At 41.5% G+C, this 23067-nt stretch overlaps 1 protein-coding gene across 14 annotated transcripts in view; it reads right to left on the reverse strand.

Annotated features, from left to right (window-relative positions):
- SMARCA2 (SWI/SNF related BAF chromatin remodeling complex subunit ATPase 2) overlaps nt 1-23067 on the reverse strand; it is a 222574-nt gene that overhangs the window by 110432 nt on the left and 89075 nt on the right. For all 14 annotated transcript variants that reach the window (XM_081237554.1, XM_081237555.1, XM_081237556.1 and 11 more), the window contains 9 exons: nt 19757-19810; nt 14076-14206; nt 13784-13841; nt 11557-11657; nt 9997-10144; nt 6231-6394; nt 4802-4868; nt 4033-4143; nt 684-926 (listed from right to left, as the gene is read on the reverse strand). In XM_081237554.1, the coding sequence (XP_081093680.1) occupies nt 684-926; nt 4033-4143; nt 4802-4868; nt 6231-6394; nt 9997-10144; nt 11557-11657; nt 13784-13841; nt 14076-14206; nt 19757-19810 (1077 nt within the window). The remainder of the gene's footprint in view (nt 1-683; nt 927-4032; nt 4144-4801; nt 4869-6230; nt 6395-9996; nt 10145-11556; nt 11658-13783; nt 13842-14075; nt 14207-19756; nt 19811-23067) is intronic.

Raw genomic sequence — 23067 nt, forward strand, 5'->3', positions numbered from 1 at the left:
GTTATAATGTACCTGTAACATCTCAAAATTAAAGGGCCAAATAGTTCCAACATAAATTTCCCTAAAGCATTTTAAGTGGCTTTTCATTCCTATAGTGGAAGGAATGATAATAAGAAATTTGAAAATGGCTACTCCAGGGTTTGAGGAGTATTTATATACACACAAGACTGAGGCTTACACTAAAACCTGAAAACAATGTGTAAAGAAAATTAGTATAAACCAGTTCGGTTTTACATACAAACTCTTAATGTGGAAATGGTTTAAAGGGAAGCCCAAGTTTATGACAAGGAAATATTTCTTTTTAAGGTTTATATTCGGTTGGTTGAGTTGTGGTTCAATAGATTGAACAAATATCTCTGCATTTATCCTCCTTGTGGCCTGTAGCAGTTAAGCATTCCACCAGCCATGAACACCCTCTGTTGGCCGGGTTAACACACTGGCAAAAGACAATGGGATTAGGACACCCTAGATCCTAGATCTTACATCCATTATTAGATCCATTTTCTTTGGATGGAAAAATATCCCTGGAGTGAGAACATATACATCCACTGATTGGCTTCCTGATACTTTAGAACACTGTAAACCACCCTATGGGTTTTCTGTGGCTCTAGTGTTCTCAGCTTTAGGTCTTTTCATTTCATTTCATTGTCATGCAGTGGGAAAAATAAAAGTTAGGCCAGTACCCTTTCTCCAGTCATGGCAAACGGAGCATTAAACCACTGCTCAAATGTGCTGCAGCTCTTAAAAATTGTGGGAAGGAGGAAGTTGAGGAGGGCCCAGAGTTCCGGGAGCTTATTCTGCAGGGGGGTCCCGGTCAAGAGGATCCTTCTGGGGGCCACGTAGTGAGTGTTCAGGACCTGAGTCAGCTTGCAGTGGTGATTCTTCATTCGGTGGCCTTCGTCCACTATCATATATTTCCACCGAATCTATAACACAAGAGGAAGGACCAACATGCGGTGAACAAGGGAAAACACAACTACTTCCAAGAGGCAACTGGTGATGTGGAAAACCAAAGAACTCATGCTTGGTAAAAGCTATGACATGAGATTCCTTAGCAGAAAAGAATCTTAACAGTCTATTTCCCATACCTGACAGATCATCGTGTACTATGTAGTAATGGAATGGAATAACGGAATGTGATTCCAAATTACCCTTTCACAAAGACAGAAACTTGGGCCCAGAATGAAATGATTGGGCCAGGATTAGCTCCTGTGTCTCCCCATCCAATACTCCTTCTATTAATGTTATGTCATGACAGCTATGCCAGATTTAATGGCTCTGTTACCTCTGCTCATAGTAAGTACAGAATACAGCTCCTCAACTGAAGCAGAGGTTAATGACTGATTTCTCCAAGATGGCGTCAGCAGGCACCTGCAGAGGAAGTACTCTGGCTTCATGCCCTTTTTCTATTGCCTTGGCTGACTACTACCTTCAGAGTTTGGCTCATGTTTTTTTTTTTAATTTTTTTTTAATTTGAATTTACTTGCTAACATTTAAAAGTTGGAACATTTCACATAAAAATCTGGACATCCAGCTTCTTTTAAAACGTTAGAAGATCTGGCAACCCGGACTCTCTTAGTTCATACATACTCCTTACCTGCCAGGTCTAGGACCCCGATTTTCAAGATGTCTAAAATGAAAGGATAGACTTACTGGCAGAGAGGGCAGTGCTAAAATAGCATTCCTCTGTTTATGCCAAAACTTCAGAATTAAACACAATATATTCCACCAGCATAACTATCACTTCAAAAGTAAAAAATGTGACCATATGACACCATCTTCCTTCCTAAGTCTACACACAGTCCCCTTCCCCTCTCACAGTTGACCCTTCAGCCCTCTCCAAGGTCATTGTTTCTCAAAGTGAGAACAATGAGGAATATCCCACTAAGCCTATCCATTCCCCACAAAACAGTGGCAATGGCCAAGAAAAGCATCTGGTGCTCAGATGTCCCTGGATCCCGCTGCAAAGCTCTTAGAGAGGAGGGAGACGGCAAAGTGTTCTATAAAGTCCTTGCCTTCCTCATTAGAAGCACCAGTAAAGGAATAAAATCATCCGTCAGGCTGGGATGTTCGGGTAAAAGAAACTCCCAGAGTTTTTTTATTTTTATCCTTCCTCTGCTACCTCTAAGAAAACTGCTTAAGAATGATTAAAGTTGTACGATCAATTGTCCCAAAGTTACCAATAGCGTGAAAAGAGGCCAGGAGATAAAAATGTATTTGAATCAATATTCTAAATCTACTTCCCTGCCTAATTTAGCTTATGAAATAATAAACAAGGAATCAGAGGCCTATGATTTTGCTATCGGGTCTACTACTAATTAGGTCTTCCACTCAGAAGAAAAATTACTACCCCTTTCTAGAGCTTCATTTCTCCAGTGACAAACAAAAGCAATACACCTCGTTACCAGGTGTCTCCGATGAATTTTGAAATACATATGCAGAAGACATGATATGATTTTTCTTTAAAGGATCTCAAATGTACAAACACATTCCCACAGTTATGTTGAAAACAGGTCATTCCTGACACTGCCAAATTCATCTTGGAGGATGAGGAAGAGGAACACAGCATTGTGGCTGGTGCCATCTCAATGATTAAACAAACCTCCCCTGGGAGCCCATTTCCTTTATGTTATTTCCTAGGATGCCATGAACGGAACTCTCTGTTCCCAGAGCAAAGGTTTAATGCAGAGATAGAACAGACCCCAGAAATAGTGATTCTGTTCAATTCTGGCCATAACTTAGTTTCAGATTATAGTGCTTTCAAAACACCACAGGGTAAAAGAAATTACTAAAGCAAAAAAAATTAAGTTTTCATGCTTCCTCTATGACAGAAACTACTCCCATCATTCTACATGAATATATTAGGAGACAAGATGATATAAATGGAAAAAGAAATTCTATTTTTTGGCTAAAGGACAACTTAGGACATACAAATTAGCAGACATGTAGGTCACAGGTAGAAAACGACTCTTTCCCAGCTCCAAATAAATAGTCACAGAAAGAGCCCAGAGTAATTCAAACAATGATAGCCCATTATTTCACCAGGAAAAACATAAAACAGGAATAGCACAAAAACTGCAGCTTGGATAAACGCTCATATGGAGAAGACCATATGGAGAAATGCCTACTCATCTCTGCAGAGACAAAGACACAAGAGAAATGAAGTTACGCTGCTGACAATATCCCAGGGCAACAAAAACAATTATTTCTTCCATAAGCACGACGTTCAGGGCTGTTGGAGAGAAAAAAAGAGTTGAAGGAACCCAGGTGAATTCTTTTTTTTTTTTTTTTTTTTGCAGTACGCGGGCCTCTCACTGTTGTGGTCTCTCCCGTTGCGGAGCACAGGCTCCGGACGCGCGGGCTCAGCGGCCATGGCTCACGGGCCCAGCCGCTCCACGGCATGTGGGATCTTCCCGGACCGAGGCACGAATCCGTGTCCCCTGCATCGGCAGGCGGACCCTCAACCGCTGCGCCACCAGGGAAGCCCCCATGTGAATTCTTTTAAGAGATGTAAGCCCATAAACTATGATAGAATAGGGTAGGTAAGAGTCCCAGGATCAGTGACATACAACAACAACTAAAATAAAACACAAAAACCCCTAGCATACATAAAATGAAAAACGCATGATCAAAGTATATCTGACTGAAAAAGAGAGAGAGACCAGCCATCTAACGAGCAAATTATACTAGTGAGTATAATTTGGGGAATACTTTACACTCCAGTTGTGATGGTCCATAATTAGAAATAAGAGAATTTTTTTAAAATTTATTTTTATTATTTATTTATTTTTTTTATTAGTTTCTGCTTTATAACAAAGTGAATCAGTCATACATATACATCTGTTCCCACATCCCTTCCCTCCTGCGTCTCCCTCCCTCCCACCCTCCCCATCCCACCCCTCCAGGCGGTCACAAAGCACCGAGCTGATCTCCCTGTGCTCTGCGGCTGCTTCCCACTAGCTAGCTATTTTACGTTTGGTAGTATATATATGTCCATGCCTCTCAGAAATAAGAGAATTTTTTTAAACATACCTTTGCAAGAATGTGCTTGTCTTTTATAATGTACTCATAAGTAGTCAGGAGGACATTGAATTTGCCACTCCGTAACTGGGGGACGAGGGAGCGACGCATGGCAGGGGTGCCCTGAATGGGAAGAAAATACAGATGTATATTACCCGATGGAAGGAGGTGTGCGTTGTCTCTCACTACTCATAGCTTAATGGAGCCCAGGCACGTGACTAAGGACTGCACATACACGCAATTATCATATACAGATCCATTATCCAGGAAGAAAGTGCTTGGCAAAATTGCTCACACGTCTGGACACTTTTCAGACCTTTATGGAGAAGCTTTCCCACTGCAGACCGAGGGAAGGGGTGGGGGAAAGAAAAGGAAATTATGGTGACCCCAAGGTAGCAGAGAACCCGCTGCTCCGCTGAAAGGCTCCATTTCTACAGGAGCATCCAGCAGGCGCCTGGGCGCCCGGGTAATTGCCTAACTTTGCAGGAACAGTGGGCATGGCAGCAGCGCGCGGGATGCGTGGTATTTGTCATTTGTATTACTCGCATCAGAAACCTCGCAATATGATAATTAACAATTTTCTTCTGCATTTCACTATCTGAAAGTAATTATGGTGTATTACAGTAATCTTCTTGGGATGATTAACTCTCACTGTTTAGTACATGATGTACATGACAAAACTTTACAACCAGATACAGTTCACAGATGTGCATAGGGAATGAAGAAAACAGGGTCTATATATAAATGTGGAAAAGCAGAAAATAAATACAGGATTCCAAACCTTGTAAGAAATTTTCACCACGGAAGGAGCCCATTTGTCAAATTCATACGTCCAGTTAGAGAGAGTCCTACAGAACAAAAGAAAACAAAATACAGAGAGACATTTGTATAAAACTCTGTGATTAAAAAAATGTTCTTACTCACTTTTAGGCCTCACCTTGAAAAGGGCTAGAGAATATAAAATTTCTCAACTGCATATTCATTTTAAAGGTGTGGAAATAAGAGATAAGTTAGAAATAAGCTGCCACAAAGCATGACAAGTTTGTTGGTGGGTTCACACGAAATCTCATAAGAGAAAAAAAATTAAAGAATGCATGAACATAGAGGGCAAAAAACATCTTAATTTTAATACTGAAAAACAGCAATTACCAGAGTGATTTGGGGACTCTAGAAACAGCCATATAAAGTTCAGAGAAAAGCTGAGTCAGGAAAAAGAAATGACAAAAGCACATGAAAATACTAAATAAATCTGTCAAGAGGGGGCAGGGGAGAAATATTAAATGCCTTCAAAGGCAAAATCCCTGAAAGCATCAGTGTAATATATGAGTCAGAACATGCAAAACATAGATAAAAACCAAAATATATGTTCAAGATGTAGATAATACGGAAAGGGTGTCTAAGTTCCATGGATTCAAATAATATGGATTAAAGAGGTCTGCAAATAACTCTCATTTAAACAAAATTTGAAGGAAATACTAAAACAGAATATTTTTTCTCAAGGCCCAAGTCTGTAATTAGCACCGAGATCTAGAAAAGGATCTCAGTGAACAGAACTGCAACCTCCCACCCCCAGTCAGAGACACACTCCCATCCAAGGAGGGCGGTTTTGAACAGGTATCCCTTCCCTCAGGGGTATCCGCTAAAGACCCACAAGGAGCCATGCAGTGGGCGAGGCGCTGGGAATTTAACGGAGAACAGTGAAGACCCATCCTTACAAAGCGACAAAGTCACTGCAGATAAACTGCGAGTACTGAGGGCGGTTTAATGCAAAATTCATAGTTATGATTTTGATTTAGATTCTGCTTTAAGAGGGACACTAAAGGAAGATTTAAGAATATATAATTTTTGAATATATATAACCTTTTGGAAATGGAAAAAGAAAAAAATCAAAGAAATCTTAAAAAAAATCAAACCCTTTCAGCCTCATGAGCCACTTTAGGCGTGATGAAGAATGAGACCCACTGCACAGTGTGCAGGCTGTGTAGACCACAATGCTAAGGGCTGAAAAAAATCACTTCATCCTGTGCTTATGTAGCCAATCAAAGGGAGGGAAGTGGGGTGGGAAAAGAAAACCTAAATCTGGATTATATGCTCTTGATAATCCCACTACAGGCTACAATTCTGCCTTAAGGGAAAAACCAGGACAAACTATGAATAGGGCAAGCTCCAACATAAAGAAAGATAACTGCAGAATAAATGGCTTTACTTACGAAAGGGGAACAATGATGAGATAGGGGCCATTGAGTCTTTTGTGCTCCATCAGGTAAGTGATGAGTGCAATGGTCTGTATGGTCTTTCCCAGCCCCATTTCATCAGCTAAGATTCCGTTCAAATTGTTATTATACAGAGAAACCATCCACTCCAGGCCCTGGAGCTGAAATGAAGAGTAATTGCTTCAATTATCCAAGGTCTGCACAGGTAATTAATACTAATACAACGCAAGTGAGGCTGCGACTTCTTAACTCCTTGGTGCTGTACGTTGGATTTCCCACAGTAGGAAAGTAGGGGAAGCACCAACACAAAGAGAATTTCATATATGAGCCTGTAATCACCCCTGGAGCTTGGCAGGTGCTGAGTGCTAATCAGATTTAGAAATGATGGGCTGGAGCATACTGGGGGTACTTTAAGCAGCTTTGCTGTTCATCCCTACTTAGCATTTCGCAGTACATGACATTCTAGAATTATTATAAATGAAGAAAACCCAAACGAAAATCCATTCCAACCACTCCAAGAACAAAAAGCCACCATGAGGATTAAAGAAAAACAAACCAGAAGGCAGGTTTGGCACGAAGATCACGGGTCATTAGAAACAGCCTTCTCGGTGTTGGAGAGCCTCCCGGCCCCCCGGGGTGGGATCCCCTCAAGCGAGGAAGCAGAGTGACCAGGGAGCCAGGGGCACCTGCTGGGCCCACAGGAGGGCACTTCCTGGTGGAGAAAGCTCCCAGGCATCACATGGAAACTTTGCAATGTAAGGGCTCCCCAAGGGCAGCTGACTGCCTGGAAACATGTTCAACATATTTTTAAAGTACAAAAGCACAGCACCAGAGACACAGCTTTGGATTTCCATGTTAAACACAAGAAAGTCTGGGTGAAAATACAACATTGTTCAACTTCTCTCTCCAACCACTAATTCCCTTCCACCACCATATCACAGATTCTGGTTTAAGTGATAGGATCATCTCTCTCTCTCTCTCTCTCTCTCTCTCTCTCTCTCTATATATATATATATATATATATATATATATATATATACACATACACATGTTTACTATCTATCTATCTATTTATCTATATGTATATAATTGCTAAAGTCAATTTAGCTTGCTAATGAAGTTATGCTTAGGGAAATGTTCATTTTAATTTGGTTTATGTAAAAACAAAGCAAGTGATTCTTTTACTTTCAATATTTGTTAAATGGACCATGCAAGGAGCTATAGCAGATGGAAACCTAGGTATGTAATATGCATGCCTCCCTTCAGAAGCTTGCGGTCAAAGAGGAGCCGATAAGCCATTCACGCAAGATGTGGTTGGCAGTGCCAATGTCATACATATAAGATTGTATGGGCCAGAATTTTTCTTGGGAAGAGTACTGCAATGGTTTGAAGAAATACTTGGATAAGCCACTTAGGGTGCCTCATACCACGCAAGACTCCGAATCATCCTAAAGGTTTTTGCAAAAGAGCAGCAACACCAAGAAATGAGTGGAACAGAAAGAGGTCCCATGGGGATGCACAAAAGACATAGGGGCAAAAGGGGAATGCCAGGAACTCTTAGTGGCGGGTGGGAGGAGATGCACACCTGCAACATGATCCCGAGAGCACCAGACCTTTAGGAATAGTCAACTAAGTGCCAGAAACATCTGGACACTCAGTGGTAGTGGATTTTTTTTTTTTTTAATGAAAATCGGCAAAGGGGCTGAATTTTGCATCTGTCTTAATCCCAGATAAAACAGAAGCAGACACTGGCAGCAGAGGGGACTAGAAATTCACAAAAATAGTGGGACGTGATTTGGACTTTCCTAGACCGTGGAATTGGAGGGGTTGCGTACTGAGCCAAGCTTACGTGGCTTTCCAGGAAGCAGCAGGAAGGCCTCAGCTATGTCAAGGTTAAGTAACTATTTTCAATACAAAAACTTGTCAAGGAGCAAGACGATAGAAAGCTTACTCATGGATAGAGTGATCCAGGAAGGCTTTGAGCCACAATTTCAGTTGGTCTGTGAGAAATAAAAAAGATTTCATCAGATATGGATGGTCAGAGACCAGGAAGAAGAAACTCGGTGAAGCAAAAACCCGGAGGCGGGCAGAGTAAGGTATGTTCAGGAAACCTACAGCAGCCCAGTAGAGGAAGAAGGCCATACAATTCACATATGGAAGTAGGAGGAGGTAGGTTTGAGAAGACAGTGGTAAAGAATGCTTTCAAAGGTGCTGGATGGCAGGAGGAAATCAGTGTAGCGCTAAAAGGTATTCACGAATAATCTAACGATGCACCTGCCATATACAGACATACAAGAGTTCATTAGAACCAACTACAAGTTAACATCTATGTCAGGTAGGCCAAATCAGATGAAAACAACTTTTAACTTCATGAAAGTAGCATGGTCTTTGGAGAAAACATGACCTTACTACAGCCAGAGCAATGGTCCTCAAAGTGTGCTCCAGGGACTCCTGATCACCTTTTCAGGTGATCCACAAGGTCAAAATGATTTTCTTATTAACACTAAGGTATTATGTGCCTTTTATATTGTGTTGACATTTGCACGGATGATGCAAAAGCAGTAGTGGGTGTAAACTGCTGGCACTTTAACACAAATCAAGGCAGTACTGTAGTAGTAGCCTCTGTATCCTTCACCCTGATACAATGGCAGCCAACATAGTGTCACGTTTTAGGAGTTTAGTGGATCCAAGTTCAAAGAATTTGAGAACTGTTGGCCTAAAGCATATACTTCCTAAAGTATATTCCAAAGGTCCCTAATTTCACAGGATGTGAACAGGCATATGATATATGAAAAGAAAGTTTGGTAGTCAGAAATTTGGGAAATACAAAGGTAAAGATATTTCACTGCAGGATGCTGATATACAGTTATAGTTTACACATTTATTTTTGCAGAGCCCATGCGTGTGTTGACGCACACCATGGATTACCAAGAAGGGTCATTGCTAGAGTGCCCAGATGTCTGGTTGGCTCGGGAAGTCCTGGGTAACACCTATGATCAGTAATAAGGGCCACTGTTCGTTCTCATAAGTATACAAGTTTGGAATAGTAAATTATACCTTAATCCAAGTTCTAGCTGATAGTATTTCCCATATTTATTTAACCACAGAACCTATTTTTCCCTTTCTTTTGGAGGTCTGTCTCATGGGAGAAATGTTCCAAGGAATACACTTTGGGAAACACTGTGAAGTAGAAGGAGGTAAAAGACAGGAGCTGACCTCATTCCAGACAGGTCAAATGAAACACACGTTATGCTTAGTTTTCATCAAAGCAGGGATGCTCACCACTCTATTGTGTCTTAAAAAAAAAAAACACGTAAATGTAGTAGATAGCGACTCCTAGGTAGCTGAATCCATAGTGTTAAACTACAGACACCACTGACATTTTTAAAGAAATACATACTTCTTTGACTTCAAAACAGAGGCACAGATGTTCCCTACACTCATAGAATGTGGCTGGGTTTTCCATTCTGAAGAGATCCATGGTAAAGGGGTTCCAAAAGTTAACCCAGGATTTCTGAAAACACAATCCATCCCAAAGCCATAGAGGAGAAAACGGGTACGCTCTACAGAAGATGGTAAAATGGAACACTCTAAAACAAGAATTACGGGCACAGTGGAGAGAATCGCCGTATTAGAAGCAATGCGACCCCAAATGTTTGCCATGGTCAACTCTCTGCAGCAATGGGCATGCGCACAACGTACTCTAATCAAAATTAGGTAACAGACTGAGACCTGCCAAGAAAACACACACCATGCCAGTTACCTGATAATGCTTCAGGGTCCCATTGATGAGGAGGGCCGACTGCTTCTCCACCCTCTCCGAGATAGCGTGGGCCACCGTGTAGTAAGACTGGGAACCCCTGGCACTGTACTGCATGCTGTACTCATCGTCCACGTCTTGCTTGGCTGTCCTGGGCCAGAGAAAGTGGAGAGTCACACACAGAGAAGTTGGTGCATGAATGGAGAGCCGAAAACAGCTGCAGGAAGTAGAGCTTTATTCATCACCTACTTCATGCCTGGCAGCTAAAACATACTATCTGTAATCCTCGTGAAAAGCAAGCAGGGTAGATGTTGTTGTTACCATCCCCACTTCATGCCTGCGGAGAACTTCAGGTTGAGAGAGGTTCACGAATTTGCCCAGGTCACATGAAAGGTGGTGGCATCAGGATCTGAACGCAGGCCCGCTCGACCTCAAGTGACTGCTATGAGCATGAATCCTACACCTGCAGGTTCACACTTTGCCAGTGAAGCTGTCCTAGGCCCTTGAAGTACAAAGATAAATCCTATCCACAGAACACTGCCTAAAACTTGGAAGACAGGTGAGAGGGGGGCCAAAGGTGACATTAAAGAGACAGGAAAGAGGAGAGGTCGTCTTCCATTTTCTATGCCTTGTTAACCGACTACTGAGTTATTCTACAGGCAGTGAGGGGCCATTGAGGGGGGTCTGGAAAATCTTCAGTGAAGAAACTGGGGCAGATGAATAAAAGAAAGGTTCCTGAAGTGGGCACACAGCCCTGGAATAAAAGGAGAAAATATTAGAATGTCTATTTCTGCTTTTTTAAAAAAAATCTCATCACTTTAAAATGTTCTATTTTGCATAGTGTTTTGCCACAGTTTTCTTGTAACACTAGAGCTACACAGGCAAAGAGCTGGGTAGGGCTTCCCTGCTGGCGCAGTGGTTGAGAATCCGCCTGCCAATGCAGGGGACACGGGTTCGAGCCCTGGTCTGGGAAGATCCCACATGTCGCGGAGCAACTAGGCCCGTGAGCCACAACTACTGAGCCTGCGTGTCTGGAGCCTGTGCTCCGCAACAAGAGAGGCCGTGACAGTGAGAGGCCCGCGCACCGCGATGAAGAGTGGCCCCCGCTCGCCGCAACTAGAGAAAGCCCTTGCACAGAAACGAAGACCCAGCACAGTCAAAATAAATAAATTAATTAATTAATAAAAAGAAAAGAGCTGGGTAGGGGAGTCAGTAGCTGAGCAGCTACTGCAACGAGGGCGTTTCTCACTTGGGGTTCTGGGCGGGTGTTGGCGCCATTAAGGAAGGCGGGAAAGGCAGCCAGCTGGAGGGGCAGGTTCCACGACGGACGGAAGCGCGTGACACACCAAGAGCCCAGGAGCGAGGAAGTCATGAAGTGGGGGAGGGTGCAAGGGGGAAGCTGAGCAGTGGGACAGTCTGGTGGCCTCTGACGGCGGCGTTTCGGGTGGAGCACGGGCGTGAGGTCGGCTTCCTTCCTTAGACAAACTTCTCTAAAAGAAAATCCATAAAGCGCAACCCTCACGAAATGCATCTGCAAGAGACAAAACTCTGAGAGACACATACTCGATGATCTGCTTAGCGTCCTTCTCGGAAACCTCTTCGCTGTTTGGATCCAGAAGTATCTTCTCTTCAGTTTCCTGCCTACTGGACTCTTCCTCTTCATCCTGGGGAAGGAACGAAGATATGGGGGTGATTCCGTTTTAACGAGGGAATCCCTAGGCTTGGCGATTTCTGAGAAGAGAGTGAAGAGTATTCTACTTCACAAGTGAGGTGCACGCAACTGAGGGGGGACGTAAACTTAACCCTTACTTGCACCAGGCAATACCTACCTCTCCATCACTGTTTACACCACTGAATGAAAGAACACAAGGAACCCTCTGAGGATCCCCTGGAACCGTTGCTCCCAAGAATAAATGTGTAAAAATCATGCCGGAAAGATGGATATTTATCATTATTTGGTCATCGGAGAGTCCTGTAGACCGTATCTGCTCTGGCTAACTCAGTGACCTATACCCTTCCCTCCAAAGCCAACTGAAGGGATCTTAGTATTGTCCTTTTCTCTGATGATGCCAGCGGGCCTTGGATGGTCCCACATGTCTTCACAGTGGAGAGACTGGAGCTTGTAAGCACATGGCCTTCTGTGTGTGCTTTCTGTGGCCACTTCACAGCCCACAGTTCTGGCTATTTAGATGAAAACTGTCAATAACATGGCAAAGGATTCATCACCTCCCCACCTCTCCACTGTGTACTCCATTCTGCTGGCCTGTTGAAAAGCTTCACTAAATATTCATAATGCCCACTACTACCCACTGGTGTTGAAGGCTGAATCTTTCCAGATAATCCAGGAGAATTTCCTTTAAAACGAGGCTTGAAGAGAACCATGCTTTTCCATCAGGCTTGAATGAAACAATACAAACTGACATGATAGTAATGTTGACAGTCAGACCTATGACCGCAGATCACTGAGCCACAAGGGGTAAACCGAGGAGCTGGCACAGCTCTTTCACATCCAGGTGAGCACCGAGAGGGGGCATGACTCGCCATGAGATGGGGACCTGGTCTCCGGACCCCCAGGTCAGAGTTCACTCTAGTCCCAGCTCTCTGGAGCTGTCTGCAGTTGCCAGTCTCAGGAGGGCACCTGTGGGTTGAGCAGCCTTCTTTACCTCATCTCTGTCCCTCCCTGGCTCTCAGACTCAATGAGAAGATTCTTCCAACGGATCATTTATGGGCCCATTCATCCGAGTAAACAAGAGACATTTTAAAAATTGATTTTTTAAGTTTCAAGTAAGTCAGAGAAAGAGTAGCCTATTAAAAAAAAAAGAAAAAAAAAGCATGCCTCCAAAAGTATTTGCTTGTTAACAGCATACTTTTTTTCTAAAAAAAAAAAAAAAAAAGTTACTTCTATTATCTTTCCTCTTTGCAAAAGCAGTAAGTGTCCATGGTAGATTAATTTAGAAAACACAGGTCCACAAAACAGAAGAAAATAACAACGGTCTTAAAATTCTGGTGAGCTGCTATGGGTAAGGCTGCTCTGCCCTGGCCATGGCATTCTTTGAACCAAGATTCCCCTACGCTGGTAAACACCAGATTTAATGACTATACACTAACAATGCTCTAATAAAGGAGATAAACATCTTTTAATCCTTCTATTTGTAACTGTTAAGGATTTTAAAGTTGATCTGAAAGATACCTTTATTATTCCTTAATTTCTATTAAAAGTACCCAAGATTACCATTCTAGGTTCTGGATATATTGAGTATTCCTTCCAAAAGACTGAGAAATGTGGCTAACAAGTATATCCAAAGAATTCAAGCAAGAATCACGTTTAAAGAAAAAACCCAAGAGGATCAATAAACCCATTAAACCAAGTGCATGTTGCCCTTTTGGTCTAAGTTTCCAGACTTACAGCTTCAAACAGGCCCAAGGACTAAAGAACTTCAGACATTTTTAGGCTGTTAACCCTCAGCGTAAATGACTTAGAAGCATGGAATTGGCTTTCCCAAAGTAATCCATCTCCAATTTTCCTCAGAAGACCTTTCTACCATCTCCAATTTAATGCTAGCTTCTCTCTTCTTGGTTTCAAATGAATTTAGAATTCACCAAGCTTCCACATTCTCCAGGAGCCCCCGAGAAGTCACTGTGCTACTAGGCATGCACCAGCAAAGCTCTGTCAAACCCTCAGCCCCAGCTGTCACCCGATGGCCAAAACTGGAGGACGAAGACATGGAAGGACACAGGTGCTTCCCCGTGAACTTTCCAGCCGATGAACTCCAAACAGAGATATACGTACCTCCTCCTCATAATCAGAATCACTCTCTTCACTGTCCGATCTAGGGGCAACTTCGTAACTAAAAGAAAAGGAGTGGGGAGGAAGAGGAGGCTTAGCTTTTTAAATCATAAAACTGTGTGTGTGCGTGTGTGTGTGTTTATACACAAATATATGGCACATTCTATGTACAAATGCAGGTAATAACTTTAAGCAGTTCAGCAAAGGTCATGCTATTTTAGTTCCCAGATTCTACAAGGACCACGGAAACCTAAAAGAGTCAAAGAACACCAATAATTCTGCTTTAGTGCCATACCCAGGATTCATTTCCAACCAGGCATCCAGCTGACTTGCTTTGGGTGCTTCTGGGCCAAACAGGACCTTGCCGGTTTCTGTGTGAGTCACTTTGACAGGGAGGTCACTCATCTGGCTGCTCTCATCTATGGGCTAGAAAGGAGAAAAGACATAACACCGCTTCGTGTTAAGACATTCTCCCAATTCTGTGCTGGATGTTTCTCGGCCTTTTGGATGCCCAGCATTTGAAACCCTTTCCCGCGATTAGAAATTTCATCACCTGATGAGTCCTGGTGGGAAGTGGGAGGTCACCTCCTACCAAAGAAACTGAAAACACCGGCCTCCCTTGCAGCAAAGGAACTGGCACAAGACCTAAGCTCCACCAGCTGGGTGCATTCACCAAGGCTCTGAATTAGGACCTAGAAGGAAGCGGGGGCCAACAGGCACACTGGTAGGAGGGCAGACAACAGTGGCAGCAGTGCCAGTGCAGTGGTATTGGCTGTGCCCACCCCCGAGGCCGGCCATGTCCTCACTAAGCAGCTGTAGGGTACACTACGGTAACATATCACTGAAATAACAGTGCAGTCCTCAGTCAGCTTCTCCAGGCTTCCAGAGTTCCGATGACTCACCCGATATCCTATTAATATGTTCCCTTCTTACTTAAATCAGGCAGAGTTGATTTTTGTCATTTGCAGCTAAGAACCCCCAACCCCCAAATAATCCCCCCCAGATAAGGACTACTGCGAAGTCATGGTTTCAGAGAGAATAATGGAAAAAAGGAAAAAGTACTGTAACTTGTATCATCTCATTATGGCTGGTTTGGCTTCTGCAGAAACAACGTCATTTATCCAAAACCAAACCACCAGGTACCAAGCCCAACCATGGGGACCTGTGATAAAGCAAAAGGCTCTGCTCATTGGAAATCTGGCAAATTGACCAAGTCTGAGCTGAAGTTCGTTATTAGACTCTCAACGAAATATGGCTTGCTCAGAAAATTAAGAGAATAAGTGAAACTGCAGAGGCTGTGCTTAACCTACTTCAGAGAATGGTTTTAAAAAGGCCTAAAAATGGAGTAATCCTATGCAAATGAATGTTACTGATTCCAGGGTGACTGTACTTCTAGGAGCAGGCCCCCAGGTGAGACGTTTAGGCAACCCATTAATTCCAAAGAATTTTTTCTAAATTATTCTCATTTGGAGTTAAATTAAAATGATAGGAAAAGCAGTATACTGTAGGTTATCTTCTAATATCTTATAGGAAATGACCACCTCCTTCCCCCAAAATATTGGTTCTTTCCCCCTTCTCCCTTAACAAAGCACTGTCAGAATAAAAAACAATATATTAGCAATTATCCACAAAAACAACCTTAAAAAAAAGAATGCTTACTCCAGACATTTTTTCCTTTTATGTGTGCTGAAGCAATGGTTGTGAACACCGTTATGTTGCATGTCAAGACAACGCTTCTTCCTTATTAACGTAGAAGGTCATCTACATGCTCACGTGATAAAGTAGGAAATCTACCATTCACTACCATCTCCCTTGGAAAAATCATATCCCATTATCTTGAACTATTATAATACAGCTTGTTTTATTGTTTGTGTCATGCCTCAAAGAAAACTGGAAATCACTGTAGCTGGAATTAGAACTTTGGCAAAAACACTGAATGAGCACAGCAGAATGTAATCAGAACATTATTTCAAAACAAACCAGGTAAGACATCTACTTTGCCCACTTCAGCAAACAGAAAACACATGTGTTAAGATTAAAAAAAAAAAGTGTATGTCACAGGCCCAAGATCAGGAGCTTATTTCCCAGGAGATAATATGAGATAAGAGAGCTATCACACTAACACGTTAAATCTCTCCCTGTGTGCTTGTTAGTTACAGACTGATGTGAGGCATGCTTAAGTAAGGGTGGGTTTTTACAAATTAGCGTTGTTTCTAAGTGCTCTAATATATAGTATTCTTCCCCCATAACAGCCCACTGAATGTTTCTTACACGTTAGACATTTATCCTGATCTCTTCTTTCCTTGTGATGAATTATAGTGGTTAAGTAACATTTATTTTTCAAGAGATTTCTGCACAGAATAGTGCTTTCAACCTTTTTCCTGCCACCAGGCTGTTCACATTCATAATACTTCTCGTGTGCACTGCGATTCCAGAAGGGGAAGAGGCAACCCTCCACCCACCCCAATCCTCCAGGCAGATTAATCAGAATCTGTGAAAGGAGAAGGAAGTTTGAAACAAACGCCCTTCCCATCCCTCTCCGGGGGGGATGCCTGCTCGTGTGAACCACTGGCAGAGAACTTCTGAGTTTTCAGAGAAAAAAACATCCAATAAATCAATCATTGCATTCTTGTGATTCAGAATATTGGAAATACTAGGAAATATAATTTAGAAATACGCCGATGAATCTACAAAGAGAAGCTATAGGGTAAGCCTACAGAAAATGGCAAAAAATAAGCTACCAAATACACAAATTGTTTGGCTTACAGAGTTATGAAATTTCAAAGTAAATGAAGGAAACTGGGTCATATTTTCTGCTTCTGTATCATCGACGGGGAAAATGTAATTATAGAATCACTTAAGATTTTTACACATTCTGTATATTCATAAACACATGCTTATATGTGCACAGACAATTTCTGGAGTGGTACATAAGAAACTTAGTATCAGTTGATTGCCAGTCTGAGATGGAAGATTACTTTTCAGTGTACCCTTTCATACTATTCTAATTTTCTACCATGCTAATATACTACTATTTTTACTTAAAAATGAATAGCAGAGAGAAACCATATGATCATCTCAATAGATGCAGAAAAAGCTTTTGACAAAATTCAACACCCATTTATGATAAAAAACCTCCTGAAAGTAGGCATAGAGGGAACTTTCCTCAACATAATAAAGGCCATATATGACAAACCCACAGCCAACATCGTTCTCATTGGTGAGCAACTGAAACCATTTCCCCTAAGATCAGGAACAAGACAAGGTTGTCCACTCTCACCACTATTACTCAACATAGTTTTAGAAGTTTTAGCCACAGCAATCAGAGAAGAAAAAGAAATGAAAGGAATCCAAATCGGAAAAGAAGAGGTAAAGTTGTCACTGTTTGCACATAACATGATACTATACATAAAGAATCCTAAAGATGCTACCAGAAAACTACTAGAGCTAATCAATGAATTTGGTAAAGTAGCAGGATACAAAATTAATGCACAGAAATCTTTTGCATTCCTATACATTAATGATGAAAAATCTGAAAGAGAAATTAAGGAAACACTCCCACTCACCACTGAAACAAAAAGAATAAAACACTTAGGAATAAACCTACCTAAGGAGACAAAAGACCTGTATGCAGAAAACTATCAGACACTGATGAAAGAAATTAAAGATGATACAAACAGATGGAGAGATGTACCACATTCCTGGATTGGAAGAATCAACATTGTGAAAATGACTATACTTCCCAAAGCAATCTACAGATTCAATGCAATCCCTACCAAACTACCAATGGCATTTTTCACAGAACTAGAACAAAATATTTCACAATTTGTATGGAAACACAAAAGACCCCGAATAGCCAAAGCAATCTTGAGAAAGAAAAACAGAGCTGGAGGAATCAGGCTCCCTGACTTCAGACTATACTACAAAGCTACAGTAATCAAGACAGTATGGTACTGGCACAAAAACAGAAATATAGTCAATGGAACAGGATAGAAAGCCCAGAGATAAACCCATGCACATGTGGTCACCTTATTTTTGATAAAGGAGGCAAGAATATACAACGGAGAAAAGACAGCCTCTTCACTAAGTGGTGCTGGGAAAACTGGACAGCTACATATAAAAGAATGAAATTAGAATGCTCCCTAACACCATACACAAAAATAAGCTCAAAATGGATTAAAGACCTAAATGTAAGGTCAGACACTATCAAACTCTTAGAGGAAAACATAGGCAGAACACTCTATGACATAAATCACACCAAGATCCTTTTCGACCCACCTCCTAGAGAAATTGGAAATAAAACCAAAAATAAACAAATGGGACCTAATGAAACTGAAAAGCTTTTGCACAGCTAAGGAAACCATAAACAAGACCAAAAGACAACCCTCAGAATGGGAGAAAATAGTTGCAAATGAAGCAACTGACAAAGGATTAATCTCCAAAATTTACAAGCAGCTCATGCAGCTCAATATCAAAAAAACAAACAACCTAATCCAAAAATGGGCAGAAGACCTAAATAGACATTTCTCCAAAGAAGACAGACAGATGGCCAACAAACACATGAAAGAATGCTTAACATCACTAATCATTAGAGAAATGTAAATCAAAACTACAATGAGGTATCACCTCACACCGGTCAGAATGGTCATCATCAAAAAATCTACAAACGATAAATGCTGGAGAGGGTGTGGAGAAAAGGGAACCCTCTTGCACTGTTGGTGGGAATGTAAATTGATACAGCCACTATGGAGAACAGTATGGAGGTTACTTAAAAAACTACAAATAGAACTACCATACGACCCAGCAATCCCACTACTGGGCATATACCCTGAGGGAACCATAATTCAAAAAGAGTCATGTACCACAATGTTCACTGCAGCTCTATTTACAATAGCCAGGACATGGAAGCAACCTAAGTGTCCATCAACAGATGAATGGATAAAGAAGATGTGGCACATATATACAATGGAATATTACTCAGCCATAAAAAGAAATGAAATTGAGTTATTTGTAGTGAGGTGGATGGACCTAGAATCTGTCATACAGAGTGAAGTCATCAGAAAGAGATAAAGAAATACCGTATGCTAACACATATATATGCAATCTAAGAAAAAAAAATGGTCATGAAGAACCTAGGGGCAAGACACAGATCTACTCGAGAATGGACTTGAGGATATGGGGAGGGGGAAGGGTAAGCTGGGACAAAGTGAGAGAGTGGCATGGACATATATACGCTACCAAACGTAAAATAGATAGCTAGTGGGAAGCAGCCGCATAGCACAGGGAGATCAGCTCGGTACTTTGTGACCACCTAGAGGGGTGGGATAGGGAGGGTGGGAGGGAGGGGGATGAAGAGGGAAGATATATGGGAACATATGTATATGTATAACTGATTCACTTTGTTATAAAGCAGAAACTTACACACTATAGTAAAGCAATTATACTCCAATAAAGATGTTAAAAAAAAGAAAGAGATAAATACCGTATGCTAACAGATATATATGGAATAAAAAAAAAATGGTTCTGAAGAACCTAGGGGCAGGACAGGAATAAAGACGCAGATGTAGAGAATGGACCTGAGGACACGGGGAAGGGTAAGCTGGGACGAAGTGAGAGAGTGGCATGGACATATATACACTACCAAATGTAAAATAGATAGCTAGTGGGAAGCACCTGCAAAGCACAGGGAGATCAGCTCGGTGCTTTGTGACCACCTAGAGGGGTGGGATAGGGAGGGTGGGAGGGAGATGCAAGAGGGAGGAGATATGGGGATATTATGTATATGTATAGCTGATTCACTTTGTTGTAAAGCAGAAACTAATACACCATTGTAAAGCAATTATACTCCAATAAAGATGTTAAAAAAATGAATAGCAGAGTACAAAATAAAAGCAGTATACACAGAGAATGGTGCAGCAAGGTATGGCAGGGTATCATTCAACAGAACACAGCAGAAATGGATGCAAAATCCCTTACCTCTCCATCTGGTCCCAGGGCAGACTCCTCCCCCTCCGCATTCTCTTCAGCCTTCTGCAAAACAATGTCAAATGTTACGTGTAAACCAAGAAAGTGGGTACAGGAGGGACCTCATGGCTACCTGGTGGTATAAAACAGTAATTCATTACTGCTTATCATCATCCAACAAAGCTTAGGAATTAATGCCTTTTCTTTGTGTTTCTCTTCACTCTCTGAGACAACACAAACTGTGTACTTTATTGGCCACTTGCAGCGAGGCAGTGAAAGCCAGGTGTGACTCAGGCCTGGCCCACTAGAGATGGGTGGACGGGGTCTTCCCGGACCCCAACAGCTTACGATGCGGCAGCATCGGGACAGAGGTCAGAATCCCAAATGTCCTTGTGTCTGGCACTATGAAGACAAATCCTGACGTAATCAGCTCAAGTTTCCCATTCCCTTAGCAAGTTTTCTAAAAATGTCCCCTCAAGAATGAATTCTGAACCGTTCCTGGGTTATAAAAATACAAAATCATACAAAATTCTGAGAGTTCTCTGAATTTTTATCATTCTACCTAATTGGCTTTCATAATATACAGTATTTCCACAGTGGGTATATGGGGAAATTTGATGCAGATACTGTGATCTCATGAAAAATTCTGTCATCTTCCATTTCTTAAATATTCCAATATCTTAGCCCATTAACCTTTATGTGCCTCAAAGGCAGCCTAAATGAAAAGCTAGGATTATGTCACATTTTGTACATACCCGAGAGAGACAGAGAGAGCCTCATCTGCAAGACAAAATCGTCTAAAATCTCTCACATTTATAACGACCTCTTCGACAAGTGAAATCCTTAACATCACCTTTACAGAATCCTTATTTTAAAGGTATTCTGTGTGGTGTCATTAGAAGAAAAACAAACAAACTTTAGTCATTTCCTTTATCGAGACATTTAAGAAAATGAGCTTTCCTCCCCTGGGCTCTTTAGTTAATTAAAAATATACATAATGATACAGAATCAATATTAACTCCACTTTGTTTACTTAAGGCATTGACTGTGTAATACATTTTTGCTTCCCATGAAAACAACTCAGTTGTCTGTTGACAAAACAGCTTTTACAGAAAATGTTTAGTGGTGAAAATCCAGCCTTTTGTCCATACTGAGGAAGGGCAGTTCCCGTAAATGTCTGAAATTTTAAAGTTGCTTGATAATTTTCTTGCAAAAAATACACGTATATAAGTATGCCAAAGCACAAGGCATAAAAAAATGTAGCACTTCTACCAAAGAGTAGGAAATGAAATGCTCTCCTTGGTTATGATTTCCCAAGAATTTAATTTTCTATTTATGCCACCCCAAACTGAAAATATTTACAAGCTCAAAAGAAATGACCATCATGGAAAAGCATCCCTATGTCTGGGCTAGGGATCCAGAGAACAATGGCAGAAAGGCTCAGAAAAGGGACCATCCCTGCTACCAGCCTCCCTGAAGATCTCATTTTTGGAATTCTCAGGCGCTATATTCAGGCAACTCTTTTAATTAATGGGAGAAAGTCAATTAATCCCACCATTCTTTCCATACAAATCAGAAATTAGCTACAAATTTGGCCAACAAAGAAAATCAGATGAGACCATGAATAAGCCAATTTCCAATATCTAGCTAGTGGAACTGGATCACTGTTTCAATGAATAGTACATTAAAAAGCTTGAAGGACCATAAATAACAGAATCAAAACTATTCTAAAGAATACTCTTCTGTGAATATGCTGTAGACTAGATAGGGTGCTATCTAAAAACTGCCTCATAATCAGGCCTTTCCATTACTTAAATTCCTCTAAACTAATTTTTAAATTTCTATCTGGTATCAAATTTGAGAAGCAATGTACTATCAGACTTAAGAAAGTTGGCTCTGGAATTAGATGAACTGCGTTTAAGAGTACTTAGTTGTGTGATCTCGAGCAAGTCTCTGTGTCTTGGTTCCCTCTTCTGTAAAATAGGGACAGTAGTGGTCCCTACCTCATAGGGCTGCTGCAGGACTGGATCACTATTTCAATATGTACAATCCAATGTTACATGTAATATCCACTGAGAGTGTCAATTTCCACAATGTAAAAGAATCAATGATAGTCCGAGGGCTATTCTTTTATGTCTATATAAAACTGGCTATAGCACTGTCTGAAAACTGCTTCATAAGGTTACGAAGTCAGGGATTTCTGTCTGTTTTGTTCACTCATGTATTCCCAAATCTACAAGGGGTCCTGGCACTTAAAAGGCACTAAATAAATATTTGAAGGATGAATGAATGAATGCACCAAGATCAACACTTTCCACTTAGCATACATGCAATCAATTAACATTATTTTAATTAGGTGACAATATATGTGCAAGTCATAAAAGAGTTAAGTGCGCACACACACGTTCCTCACTGAACTGGTGCTCTATGAGACTTCCCTTGCGTGCCCTGTACTTATACCCAGTTCGGCTATGTTATTCTAGGAGGTGGAAGCCAGATGGCAGTCTACTCTACAGCAAGAGGTGTCAAGTTCTCCCATCATGCTTTGAATTCCTCCAGTTTGGGGACAATCTCTGGTTGGTATGCTTTCAGAAATCCATATTCTCACATCAAACTAGTGCTTAACCCTCAATTCTCTTCCCCTGCCAAAATTCCCTTTGTGTGCTGCTCAAGATCAACTCCAAACAGGCTGTGACCGGTACTACGATATTGGAGTAGCCTGGGACAGACTCTGAGCACCTGGTGGGATGGCCTGCAGCTGATGTGGCCACGGCTGCCTGAGAGAGTTTCATATACAGTGAATCTGTAGCACGTGACTGCAAACACATCCTATCAATGTTGCCGGCTGATGCCTGAGCTTATTTCCACTGATTAAAACAAACACAAAAAAACAAAACCGACTGCAGTTCATCCACTAATCAGGAATAAGGAACTCTGTACTGGCTTCTTCCTATCCACAAAAAGTTGAGAACTAATTACCCTCGTGGGGGGGAGGGAGGGAGGAATGTAATTATGGAATCGGATGTGAAGCAAATTACTTCTAACGAAAGACAATTTGGCTTCCCAGTTAAGGCCAACGTCAATTCATATCCTTCCTTTTGGAATGTTCATGAACAAAGCTATGTGCACAGCTATCCATTTTCCTTGCAGAGGCTGTATAAAATAATCAACAACACGGTGAGGAGGAAAAGGAACCCCCAAACATGAAAACACTGTGGAAGCTGAATTCAAGAAAATGGGCCTCACTGGGGTACTTTATGCAGAATACCACAACATAGGACACAAACAGCCTCACTCTGTAAAGAAAACAGCTTTGTACCAAA

Source organism: Mesoplodon bidens, assembly GCF_964165515.1.
Source record: "Mesoplodon bidens genome assembly, chromosome: 6".
In the NCBI taxonomy this organism is placed as follows: domain Eukaryota; kingdom Metazoa; phylum Chordata; class Mammalia; order Artiodactyla; family Ziphiidae; genus Mesoplodon; species Mesoplodon bidens.